The sequence below is a fragment of the Rhynchophorus ferrugineus genome, unplaced genomic scaffold (assembly GCF_030347505.1).
Source record: "Rhynchophorus ferrugineus isolate W39M unplaced genomic scaffold, kcgeb_rfMv2 rfM1, whole genome shotgun sequence".
Classification (NCBI taxonomy): domain Eukaryota; kingdom Metazoa; phylum Arthropoda; class Insecta; order Coleoptera; family Curculionidae; genus Rhynchophorus; species Rhynchophorus ferrugineus.
This window is the reverse complement of record NW_027472580.1, coordinates 5,057,318-5,081,677: the sequence shown is the minus strand read 5'-3', so window position 1 is coordinate 5,081,677 and position 24,360 is coordinate 5,057,318. Positions and strand designations below refer to the sequence as shown.

At 31.5% G+C, this 24,360-nt stretch overlaps 1 protein-coding gene across 1 annotated transcript in view; it reads left to right on the top strand.

Moving 5' to 3' along the window:
• wake (ankyrin repeat and fibronectin type III domain containing protein wide awake) overlaps positions 1 to 24,360 on the top strand; it is a 429,559-nt gene that overhangs the window by 66,032 nt on the left and 339,167 nt on the right. Inside the window, exon 3 of the mRNA XM_076414707.1 lies at positions 289 to 497. Within this exon, the coding sequence (XP_076270822.1) occupies positions 289 to 497 (209 nt within the window). The remainder of the gene's footprint in view (positions 1 to 288; positions 498 to 24,360) is intronic.

Genomic DNA, 24,360 nt, shown 5'->3' with positions numbered 1-24,360 from the left:
GTAAAAAACAGTTTTAATTAGCTTTACAGTAACTCACTCAATTAATCCAGTTTTATAGTATATTATCCATTCTTTCCCATGTCATATAATAAGCTCTCGCAAGCTCCACTGACTGCTCCACCATCATGCATGTGATAATTTTAAATGTTGGTGCAACGTGCATGATGGTCAACCCTATAACATGAAAAAATAATCATGTCGTATTAAAATGTTCAGTATATCAAATCGACATATTAAAAATGATAACATAACACAATAACACAACTCGAATTATACTTTTTGTTCTAGACGAGATCCAGGGATCAGCAGACTTCCTCGATCATCCAGCATCGATTCGATGGTTGAAGCCGTATGGTCAGAAGCGCCAGTATCTCCATCCGAGCCACTTCCGGTACCAGTGGTGACTGAAAAAAGGTATTCCCTGAGACCGGATCGTGCTTTAGCGTTAGTTTCACCGGGAGTTGGAAGAAGAGTTAAGGGTCAACGAGCAACAAACGGTAAGTAGAATTGGTACTGCTTTGCAAAAACTAAAAATGAGAATATTAATTATGATTATAGAGAACGTATTCCCATGTAATTATTATTACCTAAATCATTGTATTTGACCATTAGAAAATATCTATTTTTAACATAATGTAACAATATTAATTTATTTTCTCTTAACATAACTGATTTTATATATTAATTTACGTATTGTGAAAATAAATTAATTTAGCTACTTAGATATGACATTTATAATTCCGAATTACATTATTGGTTCCGAAAAACTAGTTCATGTTGGTGATGCAGTAACCCTGCTCTGTATTTGAACTGGCTCTGAAATCATCAAAGCAATACTCCATGATATTTATAAAGCCCTGAGGAGACTTCACACTTTTTCTGGACCTATAATTTTGTCTGTACATGATAAAGTTAAGGCAAGGATATTCTGCTACTTATAGTTAACATTTTTACCAAAGCTAACTTTACGTCTAACTTTTAATTAACATCTACTGGAGTATCAATACTAAATAGCCTCAGCTGAACAAGTAACGAAATAAGCTAGACCTTTTGCAGGACAACAGGCTGCCGATAATCAAAGAAAAATTCATTTTTCGACCTTGCATTGAAATCGTCTTAATTAAAAGAGCCAACATGTCTAACTATTACAAAACGTAACTATCTATCAAATATATATATATCACACTTAAAAATATAAAATGCTTTGAGATCAGCTGGCATTCAGCTTGAAGGAACATTCAACTATGTAAATAATATTTTGATCAATCTTAAAATTAAGATGTTACTTTCAATATACCTAACCTAATATAATTGTATTTATTGTTTTCAATTGTCAGCTGTGAATATAAGAAAGGATTTTTCAAAACACTTGTTGTTTATAAATGTGAAATCAACATTATTTAACATTCCAGTATAAACATAATTGTCTAATAATTGTTAGTGCCTGTATATATAGATCTTGATTAGACAAAGTTAATCATTACATTCTCCCTAATGAATCATAATCCCATATTAAGAAAGTTTCATTCAAGTGCATAACTAAGCTGTTAGTTGCCTGATCGATTTCATCCATACTGAAGCGGTTATTAACCATTCCTGTATACAAAAATAGATCTGCAGTGAACTTTTAAAACATTTTATGGCTGAAAAAATCATAATCAATTGTTATTTCGACGTTTTTCTTTTTATTTCAAGTTTTATTGTCTTAACACTATTTTTGTTATCATCTTGCCACTTAGTCTACACATATACTTTCTGAAATATTCATGTCTCATCTAAATACACATATTGAAATAGTAAGTTATCCTTGATTTTATTATATGCTTTTGAAAAGTGTATTGTTTTATCGTGTAATTGTATTTGTATTGTAAATATCTGGAAGTTCCATTCGACCTCTTCGAGGATTATCTTTACACCATTTAAATGTATTATTTAAATATATTACCTAAGAGTCTATAAAAAGATGCTTTACATCCCTCAAAGAGCTGCATATCTCTAAGCCCTCTATGGAGGCTTTTCAGATTAATAGTTTTCTTTAAAGTAATTGCATTAAGTTATCTTTATGTCGAAAAAGCTACTCGCTGTTGATATACATTTGATATATTTGTTCTCTGATAGAGCTAACATCAAGCTGATCTCGATTGGTCACCCACTTAGTATAAGGACGGTCTCTTTTCGGTGATTCTAAGATTATATTTGTAATTTTTTGAAATCTTATCTTTTGAATCAGTTACCCTTTCGGTTCTAATATTCGGTTCAGCACCAACACCCTAAAACTACATTTAATAAAAACCACAGCAACTTAATATTTAACAGTAAAAATGTTTACGACTCTACCAAATTTTACTGGCAAGAGGGTATTATATCGTTCCTGTTCGAAGTATCAGGATGCAATCTGTTAGGTCTAGCATACTATTTGACAGTAAAAATGCTTACCTCTCTAATGAATTTTATAGCGAGAGGGGGCCTCCATTATCTAGTTCCTGTTCGAAGTAACTAATTAAGAGGCAATCTATTCTGTCTGGTATTGGAATTTTTAATAATGGTAATAATAAGCAGCGATTTAAAATTTATCAAAACAAGCAAAGCGTTAAGACAACGTTTGCAGATATATAATCTGTAGTTATTATAATTAATATTTTGAAGAATTTTAGAGACGTTTGACAACTTTGACAGGATAATTCGAGATGTTCAAACTTATCAGACAGCATTCTATCTCTTTTTAAATATAATAAAATGAGAAGGAAAATATTGTCTGACTATAAAACGTATTCACAATATGCGACAGGCACATATTGATGACGTGAGTTTACTGTAATTTTGAATATACTACATATGTTTTACGTTAAATTTATTGCGACGTAATTATAGTTATTTACATTTACGAAAACTGTTTTTTCTTTTGTATAGTTTAGAAGTCTAATTCATTGTACCATTCTACTGTTTTTATAATATTTGTGACATGGAAAAAGACCTTGACTTGAGACAATATAAAATATAGCATTGTATCGAATGTTTGGTAAAGCTAGGCCAATATAAGAAAGACATCGAGCAAATAGAAAATACGTGTCTAACAGAAAGGATGTCTCATCGGCTCGTTGTCGAGTGCTCTGTATAATGGGGGTTCAGGTACCGGGGTACTTAAAAGGAATTTAGGAACCGAACAGAATCATCAATATTTGCAATAGAATTAGAATAGAACTTTTACAGAACAAAGAAAGGAAAGAGTAAAACATAAAGAGCGAAAGTCAACAGAATAAGAGATTTGAACATTAAGAAACAAATTGTGAAAAATCGGAAAAGTATATTTTATTCAAAGTATTGTCCATCGATAGCTGCTACTTTTTTCCATCTTTCAGGTAAGGTTTCAGTTCCTTTGAGGCTCTCCATATGTCGACCCTATTTTTGGAACCAAAGTACGCGTGAGAAGTGAAGCACTGCTCATACGTTTTAACAAGTAATAATCAGAAGGAGCAAGGTCTGGACAATGCTGCGGTCGGATACCATTTACCATTTTAAGGTTTAAAAGTATATTTTTACCGGTTCTGTAACCTGTAATCCTGCATTGTCATGCTGAAAAATAGCATTGTTTTGTCCATGCTCGTATTCTGACCGTTTTCGAACAGTGCTCGATTCAAATACCTCAGTTGAGGTCTACAGCGATCCCCACTGATATTTTCATCGAGTATTGCCTTAAAAACATCGTCCTCAATTTTATTTGCCTGTCCAGAACGCTTTCTAAAGCGTTAAAATCAATATTCACGTGTTGAAATCAAGGAGCATGGTTCCCATAGGCTACATGCAGCATTCGATGATATTCAGCTGCCGTTTTCTTCAAATTGAAGTAAAAAATAAAATTTTCTCGCAAATGCAAAATTCAAACATTTTCAATGCACTAGAAAAATATGCAAATCTACGCCATATAATTTAATGCGCAGTAACACCATTTTTCCCTTAATATTAAATTATAAACGTGATGGTATATACAATATAATAAAACACAATACAATATAGTACATCTTGTTAGATGTTATCAACATTTCTTCCGTGTAGATAATATGAAACGTATAATGTACTAGTCATTTAAATGCCAAGCTTTGTTATTATATTTCAGTATATTATACGCCTTGTTCTACGGCAGTTAAAACAAAAAATCGGTGAAATGTATGATTTATCAAACTTCGAATATAGAAAATCGTTGAGGCTCGAATAGCGGCATCATGTATGACAAGAAAGCTGCATTGTTTAACGTTTAACGGTGACCCGTCATCGGCGAAAAAAGATAGTGGGTGAAATATAAAGTTGAGTGAAAAGTGATAGCAAAACTCAATACTCGCTTGAGTAATACTGTTTGGACAAAAGAACTATGGCAGGAGCTCCATTAACATTCATGGAAGGGCTGCGATATGCTATGCAACGCTACGCTGCAAAAGATGTGATACAACTATTGTAAAACCTGAACACTTGATAATTTATATAGTTCGATGAATAATCATTCATGGGGTTTATGTATAGATAACTTCAAAAGAAGCGTACAATCCGAACTATCATTTGCTTCTTCAAGAAACAGTCAAGGGAGTCAAGATTTAATCAGAATTAAGAGGAAAGAAAATGGAAGCAGCAGAGTTCTTGTATGTAGGGTGTATAATCATCAGTTGGGTTCGATGATGAAATCAATTTTATAGCACACCAGACAGACAATATAGTAAATCATTTTCATTCAGTTCATAATGGTTTTCAGCACAGCGGATGGATTATTAATTTGTCTTTAATTTACATTAATTACATTTAATTAATTTACATTAATTTACGCAAAGAAAAGAGAAAATAATTTGTAATTTATTTACAACATTATTTTCTCTCCTTACAACTCAATAAACCGTTCCTTGCCTATTTACCTATTTATCGTTTGTAAACTTATCTACCTTTCTATATATAATATTAATTGTTTCATTTATTTATTTTATATGATTCCAGTTTATTATGTATTAGAAAATACAAATATATTTTAAATAAAACATGAAAGGGTCATTTAAAACGGGAAAACATTTATTAATTAATATTTCGGCTTTATATTATACCTTTAAAATAAATTTTACCTTTGACCTCAAACTTTGATTGGACCAAACTTTTCCTATTCCATTTAATGAGAAACATTAGCATGAAAGCTTTCGTGTTTTTGACAAATCTTATTAATGGACACAATAAGAGGCTTAAAGAGCCGTTAGTAAATAATATTTATGGTGATATAATTAAAATAATTACCTTGTATTTGCCTTATTTATATTCACATTCATATCATATGAGATTTTTAGAACCTTTCATTGGTACTTTATTATACTAATACGAGGGTGGTTCCAATATGATCGAGACAAATACTTTAACAGGTTTATTTGCTATTGAAAAAATTTACAAACATTTACAGTTTTTCTAGGTATTGTCCCTCACTAGTTACGCGTTTTTTCCACCTTTCTGGAATTTTTTTGATGCCGGTATCGAAGAATTCCTTGGGCAACTCGGACAGCCATGGGCGCACGAACTCCTCTACGTCGTCGTCGGTGTTGAATCTTTGACCTCCGAGTGGTTTCAGTGGTCCGAACATGTGGTAGTCGCAAAGTGATCCGGATTGTAAGGATGTTCCAGTACCTCTCACATTAATTCCGATATGTTATCGAGCGTCAAACGCGCGCAATGAGGACGTGCGTTATCCTGGAGAAGAATCGCACTTCGCGCTCCTCCGTTTCGAGTGATAAGCGGGTTTCACGTATGTTTTCAAAAGATCAGAGTAGTATGCAGCATTAATGGTACGTTGGGTGCGCAGGAAATCTATATAAAGTACGCCCCGCCGGTCCCAGAACACCATACACAGAGCCCTACCCGCGGACCTGGTTTTTTTCACTTTGACTGGTCTTTGACTAACCCTTCCTCCTATTTTCTCCACTCTTTAGACGACAGCTTGCTTTCGGGAGTGTAATAGTGTATCCATGTCTCGTCTGTAGTGCAGATTCGCGTTAAAAAACCATCCCCCTACGCCTCGTATCGCATCAGCAAGCGGCGACAAAACACATCACACCGTTATTTGGCGATATTGAAGGTGCTCGCGGATGATTGACTCTACATTACCAATACTGATGACCAATTCAGCCGAAATATCTCGAACATTCATCATACGGTCCTCCAAAATAAGTTGTTCTACGAGGCGAATGTTGTCTGGTGTGATGCTGGTTCGCGGTTGACGATCATGCGCCTCATTCTCTACGGTTTCGCGGATATTCTTGAATGCTTTGGCCCATTTAAACACAGCAGCCGTCAGGCACTCACTACCGAACTGATTTCGCAAACGCAGAAAAATTTCCCTCTTTTTACTGCCTACCCATACTAAAAAACCAATGACAATACATTGCGCTACGGCGGTCGGTACTTGACATTCACTCACGGTCGTAGCGCGTGAAATAGGCGTTCTCGACGAAAATTATGACACACTGTTCGTAAAGGACCTAGCTATCACATACTCAAGCCACGAACTTCAAAACATACATGCGCGCCATCTACAGCGGTTGTTTCCATCATATTTGAACCAGCCTCGTACTAGACATGGGTAAAACCGTTTCACATTTAACCTTCTCTGCAAAACTGATGCAAATATGTTAATTTTTAATTAATTATTACTTTTTATTAATTATTATATAGTATATTATAGATAATAATATAGTATATTTTTTAATTGATTACATTTTATATTACATATGTTTAGTACAATCTTAATTTACAAACTACTGTTCTATTGTACTTGCATTAATACACAAGCAAGGCGAGTACGGGATTAATACATCAGTATGTATTTCCCAAATTAAAATTGAATTAGATTACTTAAGTTGAAGTTAAGAATACACTTTGCATGACTGCTTGCTTTATACATTCAAGTTTTTGTGTTTTTGCAATTCGCCTTAAATTCTTGGTTCACTCCGTATATCCATTTGATTTCGAGGCCATCGCGTTTTCCTCCCTCCAATATCATTTGCACCATAATTCTGATTTTTCATTATCATGAAATCACTTTTTTACAATCAAAAAATAAATATTATTTCTCGAAAGAGATTTAATTAATAAAAACGAATTGCTCGAATAAATTACAAAAAGTTAATATTTTCGCGTTGTCGTTATAAATGTTTAAAGTTTAAGAATATTTTCAATTTCAAATTTCAATATTCAAATACAAAAATGTGTATTTTATCGTTATTAAGTGGTTATAAATAACTTGTTAATATTTAAAAGAAGAAATAAATTTAAACACATATCATTATATTGAATATAATTTTTTCATATAATTTAATAACTTGAAAACGGAACTAATAGCGTTTTTACGTCCTTTTATACGCATAAAGTGAAGCAATCAACCTGAAATTTCAATTTATGTCTGTCAAGGTTTTGGTTGAATACTATTCACGATTGTTTTCATACGGATCATCTTCCATCATTCAGTATTGTCCTGGCTGATTCCCATTGGGTTCTTCAATCTTCAGACTTTCAGATAAAAAATTTCCATCAAGATCAAGAAATTCAACATATGCTTCCAAAAGTATTTCGGTTGTTAAAATAACATTTATAACATTTTCAATGGCACATATTCGCCTAAAATAAGATGTATTTCATATCAGATAATTAGAGTCGTATACCCAATATAGTGCTTTTTGTTCGTGGAGCAGTGTTTTAGATACTTTTATATATGTTTATCAGCAATATCTATTGGTGAAAATGCAAAATATCTATTATGTCTGTAAATTCTTTGGTTTTGATATTTCATACATAAAAATAATAGTTTGTTATTTAATATTATTGAGTTACTTAGTGCGTACTTAACAAACTAGAGGAGGTTTAAAATTATACATTCGACATAATTAATTAATTTTTTATTCTCTTTTAATATACTGTCAAAGCCCATCAAATACTATTAGAAACTTATGGAGCTCTTGTTTCGTTATATTACAGCTGTTGGATTTTAATGTTATTAATAAAGAACCTCCTTGAGGACTAAAATAATTTGAAGGTAATGTATTGTAATGCATGTTGGATATAACCACAGATCAGAGGCTCAAAAACCGTTAAGATAACTTAGCAGTTGACATATCAACTGTTTTCACGTATTTGCAGGTACATACCATCGAAAATATTCATAAGGATAGAAAATGACTACCAAATGAGTATTTCGTATAATATTTCAAGAAGTGACGGTTTAATTGTTAGCCAATCAAAAATAAGAGTATCCTGTGGATTGTTTTTTTTAAAATACATCCACTACGATAATCTTAACCGCAAAAACTCGTAGGTTTGAGAACATTTCACATCATCGAAGAGCAATTCCACCAATTCTTTATTAGTACAGACAATACGTAGATATTCTTTCGTCCTTCTTTGTCTTCTAATTGCAAATTTTCATACGCTTTCATTAAAACATAATACATTCAAACAACATTTTGTTAAAATTTAAAATTAAATGATTTAAATACCAAAAATACCACTTATTATCATTCATTACAATGGTCTGCAACAAAAAAGTTGTTAGAATATTCTATAAACTGATTTGTATAAGCTGAAAATGAAAGTAATATGCAAAAAATTCCAAGGCGTCAGGACTTGCTATAAAAAAACGCTCTCAAGAAACATTGGTACCTCCATAAAGTTCTTTTACCATTGCTCCACATAATGTTAGGATTGTTGAAGCAACTTATCACTTTGCATAAATGTAAATTTCTTCAAATAAATCATTTTAAAGTTTCCGGTCATCTAAAGACCAAAGGTAAAGGAGGCCATACATAATTTCTGAGACAATCATAAAGACCTTAACTATAAACAAATCGGTAAAATAATGCTTAAAGCATTTCCGGTTTTAAGTTTCCTAATAGGTTTAAAAGTATATTTTCTTCATTCCCGACTATCTTTGGTACGAAATTTGGGAACTGGGTATGCAGAGCAAGGTCGACAATTTCACTAGAGCATTAAGAATGCATTAATAAATGCAGAAAAAATGCCATAAAAATTGGACGGGCTTCATAATATCAGATTACTGACAACCGCTTCAGAGATACTTTCCAAATTCATTCCATAAGTGAAAATGTACAAGGAGGAGCGTCACGGGAAAGGTTTTAGTGTATGCTAGTGAACGTATATTAAATAAAAATATGTATCGTTAATGATTTGTTAATAAAAATAATATGATTAAAGTATATTCTCCATTAATTTAATGTAATAATTCGTTAGACATATGTCAAACCCTAATATTCAAGAAACGTGTTACCCTGTGGCAAAAGGGAAGTCATTTTCAGATTTAACAAACCCAAAAACATAATGACTAAACATAATCAGTCATTTTTTAAAATTAATTACATCCCCCATTAAATATGATTAGTCATAGATCTTAATTGACAAATTAATTTATTAAAACTGTTCTGCTGTAGTTGCATTAATAGATAACCAAGGCGAGTACGGGATTACAACATCAGTATGTATTTCTCAAAATATTATAAAATTAAAGTACTAAAAATTAATTTAAGAATACACTTATGCACTATACAAGTTCGTGAGATTTGGTTCACTTCAATTGTCAAGGCAAACTCTTCTATCATTTCATATATTTCATAAATATATGTATATATATATATATATATATATATATATATATATATATATATATATATATATATATATATATATATATATATATAACGATCCCAAGTGTACTGGAACCAATGCTGTATCTACTCTACACTTGTAATATACTACAAATGGAGAATATTACGATGGCTACATTTACTGATGATACTGCGATTATAGATGTCAAAGACAACAGTAAAGAGGCCTCATGAAAATTAGAACAGGCAAGTGACAATATAAATAATTACACATGCTTTAAAAATAAGAATTAATGAATGTAAATCTGTACATGTGCAGTTCAGCTATAAACAAAGAGTACAAGCACCAATAACATTAAATAATACTATCATTCCATATACCCACAACGCTAAATATCTCGGGATGAATCTAGATTGCAAAACTTCGCTGAAAGAAACACATAAAGAAGAAAAGACAGGAACTGGAATTGAAATATAGGAAAATGTACTGGCTCATTAGAAGAAAATCGCAATTATCAGTACATAATAAATTGCTATTATATAAGCAAATACTGAAACCTATATGGACATACGGAATTCAATTACGGGGATGATCTGCAAAGAGTAACATAAATAAAATACAAATTTTTCAGAACAAAGTCCTGAGAGGTATTGTGGACGCACCCAAATACTATAAGACTAATTACCTACATCGAGACCTTCAGATACCCACAGTCAGTCAAAAAATTAGGAGAATTGCAAGGGGACATGAGGAAATACTACAATCTCATGAGAATATTGAAATAATGGAGCTTTTGGCTACCACCCGAACAGGACACAGACTCAAAAGAATCAAACCATCTGATATTGTGTACTGTTGTGTAGTGAGGTGTATATAATAAAAAATACAGCTGTGACATGTATAAACATTATTTCACTAGAGACAGAGATAGGGTTGATGGGTCCTAATAGTTATATATCTAGATTTAAGTTATCATAAAGACAAATTGTAGATTAGGCAGAAACGACTAGTAACAATATAAGAAATAAATAATAACAAAAAAATACATATACTTATTTGATATAGAGGTCAACATGCAGCCCTTCCTTGGTTTCGTAGCGATAAGTATTGGTAATTAATGGCAGAACTTTGTTTTAGCTGCGTTGGGTTACTAGTTGGTTTGGTAGCACTCCATAAGTCTAAATCGGCTATTAACTGATAAACCAATATCTTTGATATTAGGTCAAGTTGACAGTATAGTCCGACTAACCAGTACAGTTGCTCGACTTTGAATTTAATCTGCTCTGCTTCTTGTCTAACATGACGTTTCCGATTTAAACTACCTATAGATGTATTAATAGCTGTTTTGTTGGGAACAATGATCATATACCGCAATTTCTGACAACTAATTCAAACACCTGCATTTCTCAAGAAACGTCGACATTAGACGATTACAATCCAAATAATATAAAATTAAAATACTATTGTTTAGGATAAATTGATATGGCTCGGTGAATGGAGGTAAAACAAAATGAAACAGTGGTGTTTACATTATGTGATCGTTATTTATGGGCAATATAAAAAAATGTGGAAAATACAGAATAGATAAAACGGATGGCAGCGGTGTTACCTGGAGACGAGGCTTGGGCAGTCGACGGTGACAGGTCTAAACCAAACGATGGTCGATTACTGAATGACCGGAAATACCCTTCAATAACATCCCAGATAAACGTCCCGGGGTTGCCAGCTATTCGTTATCGGGTTCTAGTTGGCGCTGCTGGCACCCCGCCCGTGTTCAACATCTGGGATTATATTTCTGGGTATTTTGTAGACCGTTATTCCACGATGTAAAATTCGACATGCCTCAAGGTCGCTACAATTGCTAGAATAGCTTAGTATATTTAATAGCGTAAATATTATATCAACCCGTGATTTACTTTAGGCAAAATTGTTTGGACGAGAGTATGAATAATTTATCAATCCAATTTAACATTTACACCAGCTTATACGAGAAAAAAATTATCAATATACCCTTAACATCCGAACCATGGCTGAAACAATATAACTAATTCAACATTGATCTTTAGTTAATAATCCGCTCGCTTTGTTCGGGCTTATTAAATTCGTTCTGCTAATATAGTTATCGTCTTATTACCAGCCAGTCAGACGTAATGCCGCTTAAACCTACGACGGACCGACACAATGATCTTTCCAATGACGTAAAAGTTATTAAATCTTCATCTTCAACGTTCACCGTTCCGTAATCAATCTTCTTTGTTGTATTTATGTTTTAATACAACAGCCGGTCCTTATTTAAGGCTCTTTTTTTTCTTAACATTTGACTTATAACAGTAATTCTTTCATAAAGATGCTGATTTATTTCCGGTTAGTAGAAGGGGTTGTGAGAGAACTGTGAAATGTCAGTATTAATAATTATTTGTTGTAACAAAGTTGTCTCAGACGACAGTAAAAGTCAAATGACCTGAAAGCTGCTCATGAGTATTCATTCGAAACTAGCTGGACAAATTTCACATATATACGTTGTTTACAGAGTAGAGTTTTGGTTAATAGTTCGTTGAGGTAATATAATTATTTATTATTTCATAGAGATACTTACCAGCAATCAGTACGAAAATAATTGTATGTGGCAGCATTCTGACAAAAAGTATATAAATATTAAAATAAACTAACATATACATACATAAATGTAAATCAAATTTGTGAGAATATATATATATATATATATATATATATATATATATATATAGATTTATGGAAGAAAGATGAGGAAGAAATTATGAGAAAAATATACATAAGGAGCAGCGGAAGAAGCAAATGAGGACAAAGATCTTATTAACATAATATACAATACATATTTAACATTTTCAAAAGGAAATACTTCAAAACGCCGAGATGCTTCATGCTTGACGCTTCAGAGATTTCAAATAAAACATTTACCCGAAAGGAAACCGTAAGATGGAAACACAGCAATACTTTCTAACAACCAAATGTAGAAAGGTAAATATGCTTTACGCGTATTGCCTCAGGTTTTTCTCAGTATTTGCATCAACAATTTCGGTTTACTTTTTCTCGTTTTATAAAAATATGTTAATTACTAATTTTTGTTTTAATATTTTATTTATTTTGAGTGTGTATTTAATTGTGCCTTACTTAGATTGGTTTTTGTTTATTTTATACCTTTTCTGATATGAGAGGAGAAAGGGGATAATTGAGGGAATCGCTCAAACTTCACAGGCACGTACAATGTTTTTACATATTTTTTGCCTATAATAAACAGATGTTTGTGTATAATGTTATTTCTGAGCTGATGTGATGGAAAATGGGCAGTCATTCAGTACAGAAGCCGTTCAGGTTTTTTTAAATAAACAAAAACTATAGCATATATGACGTCGTAAAAATATTTTGCAATACTGCTTCTATGGTATAATGATTAAAGAGTTTGTCTTCCAAACGGAGATCTCGGGTTCGATTCGCGGCGGGGACAATAGCCTTTTGTTGTTATTTAGTTAGAACATTTGCAAAATCACCTAGACTAGGTAGCGGATTTGAGGACCTGAAGCGCTTCTTGATTTCAATCATTGTTTCTTTATTCCTATTTTTCCTCATACGGGCTGCATCTTTAGAAAAATAATATATTTTAAACAAAAAAATTGTACCGACTTAAAAAACAAATGAGGAACTCACTAAAAATTCAAAAATAATCAAACTTAGATTTTTAACATAATTTTTTATTGATTTAATCAAAGTCTTAAAAATCATAATTTCTAGCAATTTTAATTTAAACAAATTTTAATCATAATTTAAAATAAATTATTTTTTGTTAAAATTTTTTTATATTTACTAGTCTAAAACAAATGGATGATTAGTTGCAACAAAATGTGTATTAAAGTAATAATTACCTTTAGTGTAACTTTTAGTATAACTGCATATTATTTCTTTCATAAAATTTACAATGTTTTTACTTAAACCACAAGAGTAGTTTTCCTCTTTGATTCTTGTTGTTGCTTTGAAACCTGCACCTATTTCTGGGTGATTCTATTTGATGCCGTTGAATATTGTTTGTTATAAATTTGACAGTTAATAAATCTGAAAAAAATTCGGCGAAATTAATTAACCTTCTAAAAAATAAAACTTATCAGTATAGAATAATGCATTATCACGTATTTAGCTCGTTAATATAGATATAAGCATACATATAATTTTACTTTACCAAGTAATTATGAAAATATTCCATTAAAATGTATACAAAATTACCAAATTTAATTTATAATAAATCCGACTTTTGTCTGCATGATTATTAGCATCTGTCAAAAAAGCTCTCGTGGGGCCTCCTTTCGGTATATAATGTATCATATTCGGGTATAACGACTCAGGGGTCGGCATTTAACTTCAAGCTAAGTTGTTGCTATCGCGACCTACGTCAAGAACTACATGTATATGAAGTCTAGGGGATTATAAATATTCTGGAGAGGCTCCTGGAATTCATTACGTCTTTCAGACCATCGTATCAGTTTATAGCGATAATTAGTCATCATTAACTAATATTTCTTAGTAATCCGAAGCATAATGGAGGAAAATAAAAAAAATTAAATAAAACCGGAAGAAACTATCTGAATGAGAAATCAATAAAAAATTATGAGGTATACAAAAAGAGCAAGGTAAAAGTATATCGAATAACAAAGGGACCAAAAAATATGGATACACTTTTAAAAAATAATTAAATAAAAAACAAAATAAAAAAATTAGAGGAGTAAAAAAGCATGTAATTGTAGACAAATAAATTATAAAGGAGATGCAATAACAGACAAAGAAAAAATAATTCAGAGGTGGCAAAATACTTTGAGAAATTGTCTTATCCACAGGAGACAAAACAAAAAATCCACAACAAACAAAAAATGTACGTACTAACAAGAAAACAAAGTGGGAGCATAGAAGAGATAAAAATTGAAGAATTGAGAATATTGAAGAACAGAGAAGAATGGTATGAGTGGATTCAGAAGGAAAAGAAGAAGACCGAATATTTAGTACAAGATAAGTAGTGGAAAAATTTCAAGATGAATAAATGCAAATATGTCACCACTTGGTCGATTCACCAAGTCTACAGAGTACCATCGGTGGTTGAAAAGGCATTCGAAGAAAATAAATAGTACCCTGCAATATTCCTGGACTTGTCACAAGCTTTTGTCGGCTACGTCATTTGGTATTTATCTACAAAATGAACAAATTGCTACCACGGGATTACTGTCGACTGTCGGAATAATATCTTTTCGAAGGAATATTTAGTCAACATTCTCAATACTTAAATCTATTTCAGTTGGAGTTCCACAGGCGAGTGTCCTGGGACCACTTCTGTATTTGCTCTATACTGCTAATATCCCAACAACAAAAGAAACAGTACTTTTACAACATCTGCCAATGACTAAGGTTAATGCTGTAGAAAAAAGTAAAAGTAGCGGTCAGCAAGATCTCCAAATGGACTAGAGACTGGAAAATACAACTTAATAGCTCCAAATCTGTCCATGTTAATTTTACATTGCGGTGAAATGACAAAAAACTAATTATACAACTTGATTGATGCCTGACTCCTCTAGCAGTATCAGCTAAATACCACGTAATATATCTCGATGGTAGGTCATATCAGGTAGGTAAGTCAAGCGACTGTACTGATTATTTTAGATCAATGGTCTGGATATACGGGGTTACACTAAAACATCAAACCAACTAGTAATCCAACGCATCCAAAATTCTACGATTAATTAACAATGCTTATTGCTACCTAACCAAGGAAAGCTGCATGATGACGTTGAAATGAAATAAATATATGAACCACAGCAACGTGGAAGCAATAAAGCTACAAAACAACACACAGGAAATCAGAAGATTGAAACGAAACAAAACACACGAACTTGTTTAGTGTATAAAGTAAGTGTATTCTTAACTTTAGCTTAAGTAGTATATTAATCCAGTACTCGTGTTGCTTGTAAACAGTAGTAATAAATTATTTCTTTATATTAAGATTGCACTAAGCATCTAATGTAAACGTGTATCTAATGTAAGATGTAATTAATAAAACGAAATTACAGAGGAAGAATACCTAGAACTCACTGGAGCGCAAGATAGATAAAGGGAATTTAGAAATCAAGAACGGAGATGAGAAAAATGAGAGAGCAACTAAACTAACCCGGTATAAATGTATTAGACAATAAATGATAATGACAATGATGAAAATGAGGGAATATTTTAACACCAAGCCAAACAGAGACATCCCTTATAAGTGTGGGAAAGATACATAGAGGAATCCGGTAGGATCATAAGTAAACAGATAGAGGAACATCAACGATGTGTGAGATATGGAAATTTTCTCTAGTCAGATTTAATCAAGCACAAGATGGATATTAACGACAACCTTCAGTTTAATAGAGTTGAAGTTCTCGACACCCCACAAAGAAACTTTAAAAGAAATCGAGAGGGTTTTCAGATTTATACCAAAACCAAAATAATCTCAACAAAGACAATAGGACTATAAAACTTATTGAATAGCCTAATCCGACAATTTCGAAACTGGAAAATTAATTAATCAAAACTATACAGAACATAATTACTAATTATCGCTCTAAAACTACAGCTAGTTAGTCAATATGAACGTTCATATGTCACGTGTATTGCATACGTACATGTACGTAAACGTGAATTTATATACCAAATATGAGTGTTTAAATTACTCAAGCAGAGCCTAATATTCCACTAAAGTTAATTTAAATGTATATTCCTAGAAACATATACGACAGAATGTTACTTGTCATCTGTTGTTCTCGTCGGTTTGAACACATTTTATTATCTACATAGCAAATGTACGTAGAGTGCATATGCGCTCTAAAACATGTCAATATTAAAGGGCGTTTTGATATCTTTTATATTTATATATATATATATATATATATATATATATATATATATATACATATATATATATATATATATACATATATATATATATATATATGCTATTTTATTATTATGCATAAATATGCATATTAAATTTTTTTGGCAAAATTACTGTATAAAGGACGAAATCGCCGAAAAGCACCCTTGAAGGGAATTATGTTGGATAAAAAAACTAGTTTTGGCCAAAAAAATTTGTTTTATTATGGTAGGCCGGGGACTTTTTAATTGACTTGTTATGTAGATTCCGCTGATATTTACAATAGCTGTCAGTCAATCCATCCATCAACTGTCAGTACTTCAGTCCACTCTTTGTTAAATCTTAAGCAACATGAACTATCTAAATATTCATCTATTATCTATCTAAAATAGCAGTGAACTCAAGTCATCGCAATTAATGGCGTTAAAACTTGGCTATATTGCCTTGGCTATGTTGTATGTAACATTGACTTTTGGTTTATTATAGTACAATAAAATATTGAAACAAAAATATTATAAAACCTTAATATAGAATATAACCAATTACAGAAGAACTTATAAATTACAGTTTGTAGATTAAAATTATTTTATTATAAATATATATATATATATATATATATGGAACTATTTTTTAAACCACCTAACACATGGTATCATCTAGAGGCGTAATCCATCGAATTAACAATAATATATCCAAAGAATATTTTCTCTTTTCATTAGAGAGCATATTTACTTTTTGATGATTAGTTCTTGTTTCCTTCGTTGCTGTGTTTTCTTGTCGCGTCATTCAGATATCACTGTATTTCTCCTTAGTCTCTTCTGATACTATCTGTATACAATTTTCTTGATAAATTTAGATTTCGTCACTGCATTTTCCCTAATGAATTTGCCATATCTGCAAAACAATTATCATTCATGTTCTTTACGTACATTTTAACCAAATGGTAATATATATTCTGAATAATTACACACATATCTATGAATGAAAAACTTGGACACTTTAACACTTGATATGATATTCTACTATATGTAGTATATGTACTAATGTTCTCTATATTAATTATCTATATATAATTAACTATATGATAATATTATTTAGACCTTTACACACTTTTTTAACACCTTTAGTTGTTTAAATTCTCATCACTACTGACATGACAATGAATTACATCTCTGTCTTGGTATTATGAGCACTGAATCATAATGCCACATACAGAAGATTTAATTCAGTCACTGTTGCATTCTGAACCACTATTCAAGTCAATAATTAAGCATTTGTTAATTTATTCTTCTGTGTGTATGATGGAGTTCATCCAAACTGAAGGGTGTTATCTTAGACACTCGTTTCCACATATATATTTCTTAATCTGCATGTATATTGTAGTAATTGTTTGCCACATCCCATAATAATTTGATTTGATTGAATAAGCAGTGATAAGGAGGAAGACGTTATACTCTCTGGCCATATCGTTCAACCATCTGAACTTTTGTGCATGTTTTTTCATTCATATCTCTGAAAAAGATATATTTATCAAGTATCAATTTGAAATAGTTTATTCTTTAACATGATTTCTTCAAAACCTAATATATGTGTTGCAGGCAATTCCTTCATTACAGCTTTTACCGACCACTTATTGGGATCCTTTTGTTAGATGCCTGCTTCTAGCATGAAAAACGATATATATGAAGAAAACAGAGATAAAATTACAGTTACTATTTCGACATCTAACAGATACCTCAATAAACTAGAGGAATGCAAAATTCTTATCTACCCAACCTCAATTTGGTCTAAGTATCACCTGTTCTTACATCCACGGTCTGCATAAAGACCTTCTTGACAATTAGTAGGAGATATATATTTCTTAATAAAACAAATAGCTACCCTGACTTTTAAAGAGTGGGGATTTCATTCTTACATATAGTATATAACAATAATATTCCAAATAATATTTATTTTTACGTAACAATAAATAAATGAGGCGGTCGAATATATATCAAGCGAACCCAAGAGCAACAAACCTTACAATATGCAAAACTACTTTATTTATAGCCACTGGAGACGTGGATGTTGTATATATCCCTTGGATTCCCTTTGTTAGATGCCTACTTCTAGCATGAAAAACGATATATATGAAGAAAACAGAGATAAAATTACAGTTACTATTTCGACATCTAACAGATACCTCAATAAACTAGAGGAATGCAAAATTCTTATCTACCCAACCTCAATTTGGTCTAAGTATCACCCGTTCTTACATCCACGGTCTGCATAAAGACCTTCTTGACAATTAGTAGGAGATATATATTTCTTAATAAAACAATTAGCTACCCTGACTTTTCAAGAGGGGGGATTTCATTCTTACATATAGTATATAACAATAATATTCCAAATAATATTTATTTTTACGTAACAACAATAAATATTTGAGTGAGGCGGTCGAATATATATCAAGCGAACCCAAGAGCAACAAACCTTACAATATGCAAAACTACCTTATTTATAGCCACTGGAGACGTGGATGTTGTATATATCCCTTGGATTCGGTAATAAATTGCGGTTTATCACTCACTAAATAATTCCCACATGAACTGATCTGACTTAAAATTAATCATTTATGGTTTATATATGTTGTAAATATGGGTAATTTCCATTCGAAGTAAATTCCTCCTCCTCGGTTTTTTATTTTGTATCGATTGCTTGAATCAAACAATACAAATTAATCGACCGTAAATTGTTTGTATTTTAGATATACGTTGGAAAATATGTACTGACTGGAATAAGGACATTACTATTGTGTGTAGTATTAATGCGTTTTATTAAAAATTAAAATACATTTGCTACTGGTACATTTAATGGGAAATATATTAAGTAGAAGGTATTTTCCAGCAGTTAAGGAACTATTAATAGTTTAGGTATTAAATATTTGCATGTGTTTTGAACAAGATATTAAAGATTTTTCAAACAGTTGCCGCTAGGCTGCAATGTTATTATTTGATACATATATAATATTATTCTACTGACATCAAGCTTCGAAGCTACACCATAGAATATATATAGAGTTTTTGCTTAAATAGGCGAAACTGAGGAAATGTTTTGCATAGTCCAACTTATGCTGGTTCTGAGACTACATTTTTAAATTTGAATTTCCCTACAAAGGCTTTTGATTGGCTAATTGCTACAATCCTATTGTTTGTGTCTATGGTTTGTTTATGATGCCAAGAACCAAAATGTGCTAAAATTGGGCGATGGCAAAATTACATTGGAGGTAAATGTGATTATACTACATGTAAAGTTTTGTTACCCTTTAAAAATATAAGATATATATAAGATATTTATAATTACTATTTCGGTTTAAGGTTTTAACGGAGATAACATTTTCAACAAGGGTATTAAAAAATACATTAATATAAAGTAATATAATATAATTTGTAGACAAACAAGATAATTTTGATTTTATAGCCAAGAGATTATTTCATGATTGTTTTATTGTGTCGTTAGTAGATCCTTAAGCTGTCTCTTTAACTGCTCAATACAGCTTTTGTGTTGAATAAGTAAGTAAAAGATTAACAGACACAGATTTTCAGCCGTACTGATCTGCTTTCAGTATGAGAAAACATAAAATATCACTAAAGGAATATGAAAAAGGGAAAAAGTAATATAAATAATTTTGATTATATCTGCTAGGAGATATGTTGTGTTTTCTATTAGATTGCAGACTTTCTACATTCGTATATATGTATACATATACTTATATATTCATTATATACTTATATTTTAGTTTTTTTTGATATTTTATAATATCAACGATCGAAGGCCAAGGAGTTTTGGTTTCAAGACAATGAGTGATCTGTATTTGGTCAGACCAGAGTGGTGTAGTGTATTAGGAACTATTAAAGACTGGCGAAACAGTTAATGGTATCTCTCTATAACAAATGATCAATTTACATCATGAATTGATCGAAAAACGCCCATAATGAGCCCGAAGAAACGATAACGTTATTTTAGAGCACGGTAACGCGCCCTCTCATAAATCAAACCCGGTCAAAAAAGTGTTGAAAGCACTTGGATGGGACGTAGTATCGTACCTGGCGTACTTTGCAGACTGTGTTCAGTCCGACTGTCAACCTTTTGCATCAATAAGACACGCGCTTGTAGCTTGCTTCGGTGAAGTTAACAAATGGCTCGATGAATGATTCTACTCAAAGGACAAACAACTATTTTGATGGTATCAATAAATTGCCTGACAGACGGCCAAGATGCCTAAAATCAAAAGGCCAAAGCTTTGAATAAATATTTTTTTCCATTTCCTTGAAAATTAAATTGTCTTTTTTTTCGAAAACCACCGCTGATAACTCTGCGGTACGACTGGTATATTGTTGCAAATGAAAAGTATCAATGCCAACAACATTTAAATAATTTTAAATTTGATTATTTGCATAGTTCTCCATATAACAATAAGTAACAATTTTTCGTTTAGTCTATTTTTTCTTTTTCAAATGGATAGTAAGGAGTCTGCTGCTGAAAACTGAAAAGATAAGTAATTTTGGTTTCCATAAAAAGTTTATTTGGTTTATTTTCTCGTTATTATTGAAAAATTATATCGGCTAAATGGTGACCGCCATTCGCTAAGCAACTTTTGGCTCTATTTAAGGCATTTTTCATGACATCCTACTAAATCTGAGTCTAAATTATTCAATTTCGTGATGAATATTATCTTGAAGATGTTGAATCATTAGGAGCTTATTCACATAAACTTTTGATTTTAAAAAACCCTACAAGAAAAGGTCTGATGCTGTTAAATCCGGAAATCTGTCTAAATCGATATTCTAAATCGCCACTCCCCGGAAATAGTCTTTGTGGAAAGACGTCATTCAATAATTGAATAGTTGAACGAACTGTGTGTTTTGTAGCCCATTCTTGCTGAAATCACACGTCCTATAGTCCTTGTTCTTCCATTTCAGGCACAAGAACATTTCGAATCATGTCTTGGTACCGTTCAGTAGTAACAGTAAGAACAACAACTTTGCCAATTTCAAAAAAATAGGGACTAATGAGGTTTCCGTTGATCAGGATCTCTCGGTAGCAATTTTTGGACTAATTGAATTTTGTACGGGTACATTTCCTAATCAGTTTTCACAATTCGTCTTAAACTGCGTGCAGAAATGTGTAACTGGGAACCACGTCTCCGAATTGATGTTTCTGGAGACTCTGCAATATTATCGCACACCAGTGCCACATTCTCAGCGTGAAGAGACGTCCATTGTCTTCCAGAATGAGGCCTGTCTGTTGTCGTATTGTACTGTGGAAAATTCGCATGTAAACGATAAATTGTAGCTTTGTGAGGCACTGGGCGATTAGGATATTTTTGACGCAATTTCCGCTGAGTGGCAATAATGGAACGATTATTTTCAGTAAATATTATCACTCTTTCTGCTCCTTCTCGTGGCGTATATTTATCAATAATAAAATTTGGACGTCTACACAATAAAATGGTTAAAACGAAACTGAACTAAACATCATATAACCAAGATGGGGGGCAATCAAACTAGTAGCGGGACATTTTCCGCACCTGTTCCTACTTCATTGTCATATCATAATTGTTGCTCCCAAGCCACGCCATGTCGCCAAAAGTATATTCCTTAAAGTGATGGAAAATGTTTCGATTAATATATCTATTTTCAATAAAATCTCTTTTAAAGTGAAAAAATGGTCAGAAATTATATAAGCTTCTAATATAATATGTCGAGTAGGAAAATATATTAAATAAAAGTGTTACAGTTAAAACATAAATCAATAATTCGAGTTTTCAGCAAGATAGTACGCCTTTGTCACCCGGCCTACCTACTTGCCTGATTTAGTTCGATTGAATTTTCCGATAATTTTTTAATTTAACATTTAGAATCATCATATTACATTATCGTTTTGAGTATATATTACCAGCGTATTTATTAACAATATCTTCATTCAACCATTCATTATACAGACAAGTACATATGTACACGTAACTTTACGTATCTTATCTTCAAACTTGACATGAATATCGAACCGGAAAAGTCCATTGTTCCTGGTGTTGTCGATAATTTACAAGATATTCGCGTAAAGACATGAGATGAAATATTATTTTCCTCGAGCAGGACTTATTACATTATCTATTAGTCATCTGAACATTAATGATCTCGAAATTACACGTATCATCCGTCTCAAGGATGTTATTAGTATAAATCGTTAGAAGACATCATGAAATTATTTGTTTTTGATTCATCCAAACGGTATCGCCTAAAAGAATATTAAAATCATAATAATTAAATGAAAATTAGGAAGTTGGGCATAATTTTTAAAATTTTTTGTAAACACAACTTAAATGAATTGGTAAAAATAGTGACTACAACGAAGATTTCAATTATTTAGTTAACTGATCTGATTTAATCAATTATCTAATTAATTTAATCAATCATTTTTAGTGTGTGTGTGTGAATTTTTATAAATTTTTTAGAGCATTTCGTGTTTTGTCTACATATAAATGATATTTGTAACATCTTTAACACATATAATTGCTAGCATACTCGATGTACTCTTTATTATCTTGTGCATAATAGAAAAATATTTGAAAAAAAATTAATTCAGTTATCAATATCAATTAGTAAACATATTTTTAAGATAATAGCATTTTTGCCACTAATTATCTACTATCATACTCGATATGCTCTTATTAACTTGTTCATAATAGAGAAAGATCTAAAAAAACGTTTTATTCCTTTTCAATATCAATTATTAAACATACTAAAAATCGTTTGAGTTAATAACATTTCTGTCATTAATTACTGTCTGCTACTAAACTTTTCTACGCGTCCATCTTTATATTCTTAGATTTTTACATTTTACATAAAAAAGGCACAAATTATTATTTTTAGAAATACAGACGATTGCTAACAACTACTTGCTAGTTAAGTAGGAAAAGTAAGAAACATTTTTGCTTAAATATACTTACAAGAAGTAACATGGTTGATTAGATTGCTACACGTATTCTGATAATTTTGTAAAGGCTTCATAACATTGTAAATCAAGGAGTTAAGTTAGTTAAACAATAGCGAGGCCAGGTGAAAACACATATGAAATAAACATTCGATATAAATAAATTCTGATTGTAACTTATAATCTTAATATGTATATATATATATATATATATATATATATATATATATATATATATATATGAACATTAAGAAATTTATTGAAAACAATTAAAATAACAGGGTATCTTTTTATTCATTTTAGTATTATGTATATTATTGTCCCCATTATTGACAAACATTGTAAAGCAAGGAGCTAAGTTAGTCAAACATTAGCGAGGCCAGAGGAAAACGTACATGAGATGAACATTCGATTTAAGTAAATTTTGATTGGCCTAAAACAAGCATACTAAATTTTAAACCGTTATACTAACTACAATTAGTCATAATATGAAATAGAAACAAAACGACATCAAGAAAGAAATGAGAATTTGAGTCAAATTACTGTAAAATCAAATAGATTGGTTTCGTTCAATCATAAAGCCAACTTGGATCTATGATGTGCAAATATGGGGTTGCACTAAAACATCAAACCAACTAGTAAGGCACGCACCCAAAACAAAGTTCTACGATTACCAATGCTTATCGCTACGTAACCAACAAAGAGCTGCACTCAAAATCAATTAAATACACACAAAGTGATCAAATATTTTGAATTAAAACATAAAATAAGGGAGCTAAGTCACAACCACGTGGAAGCAGTTACTGGGCAACACGTAGGAAATCACAAGATTGGAG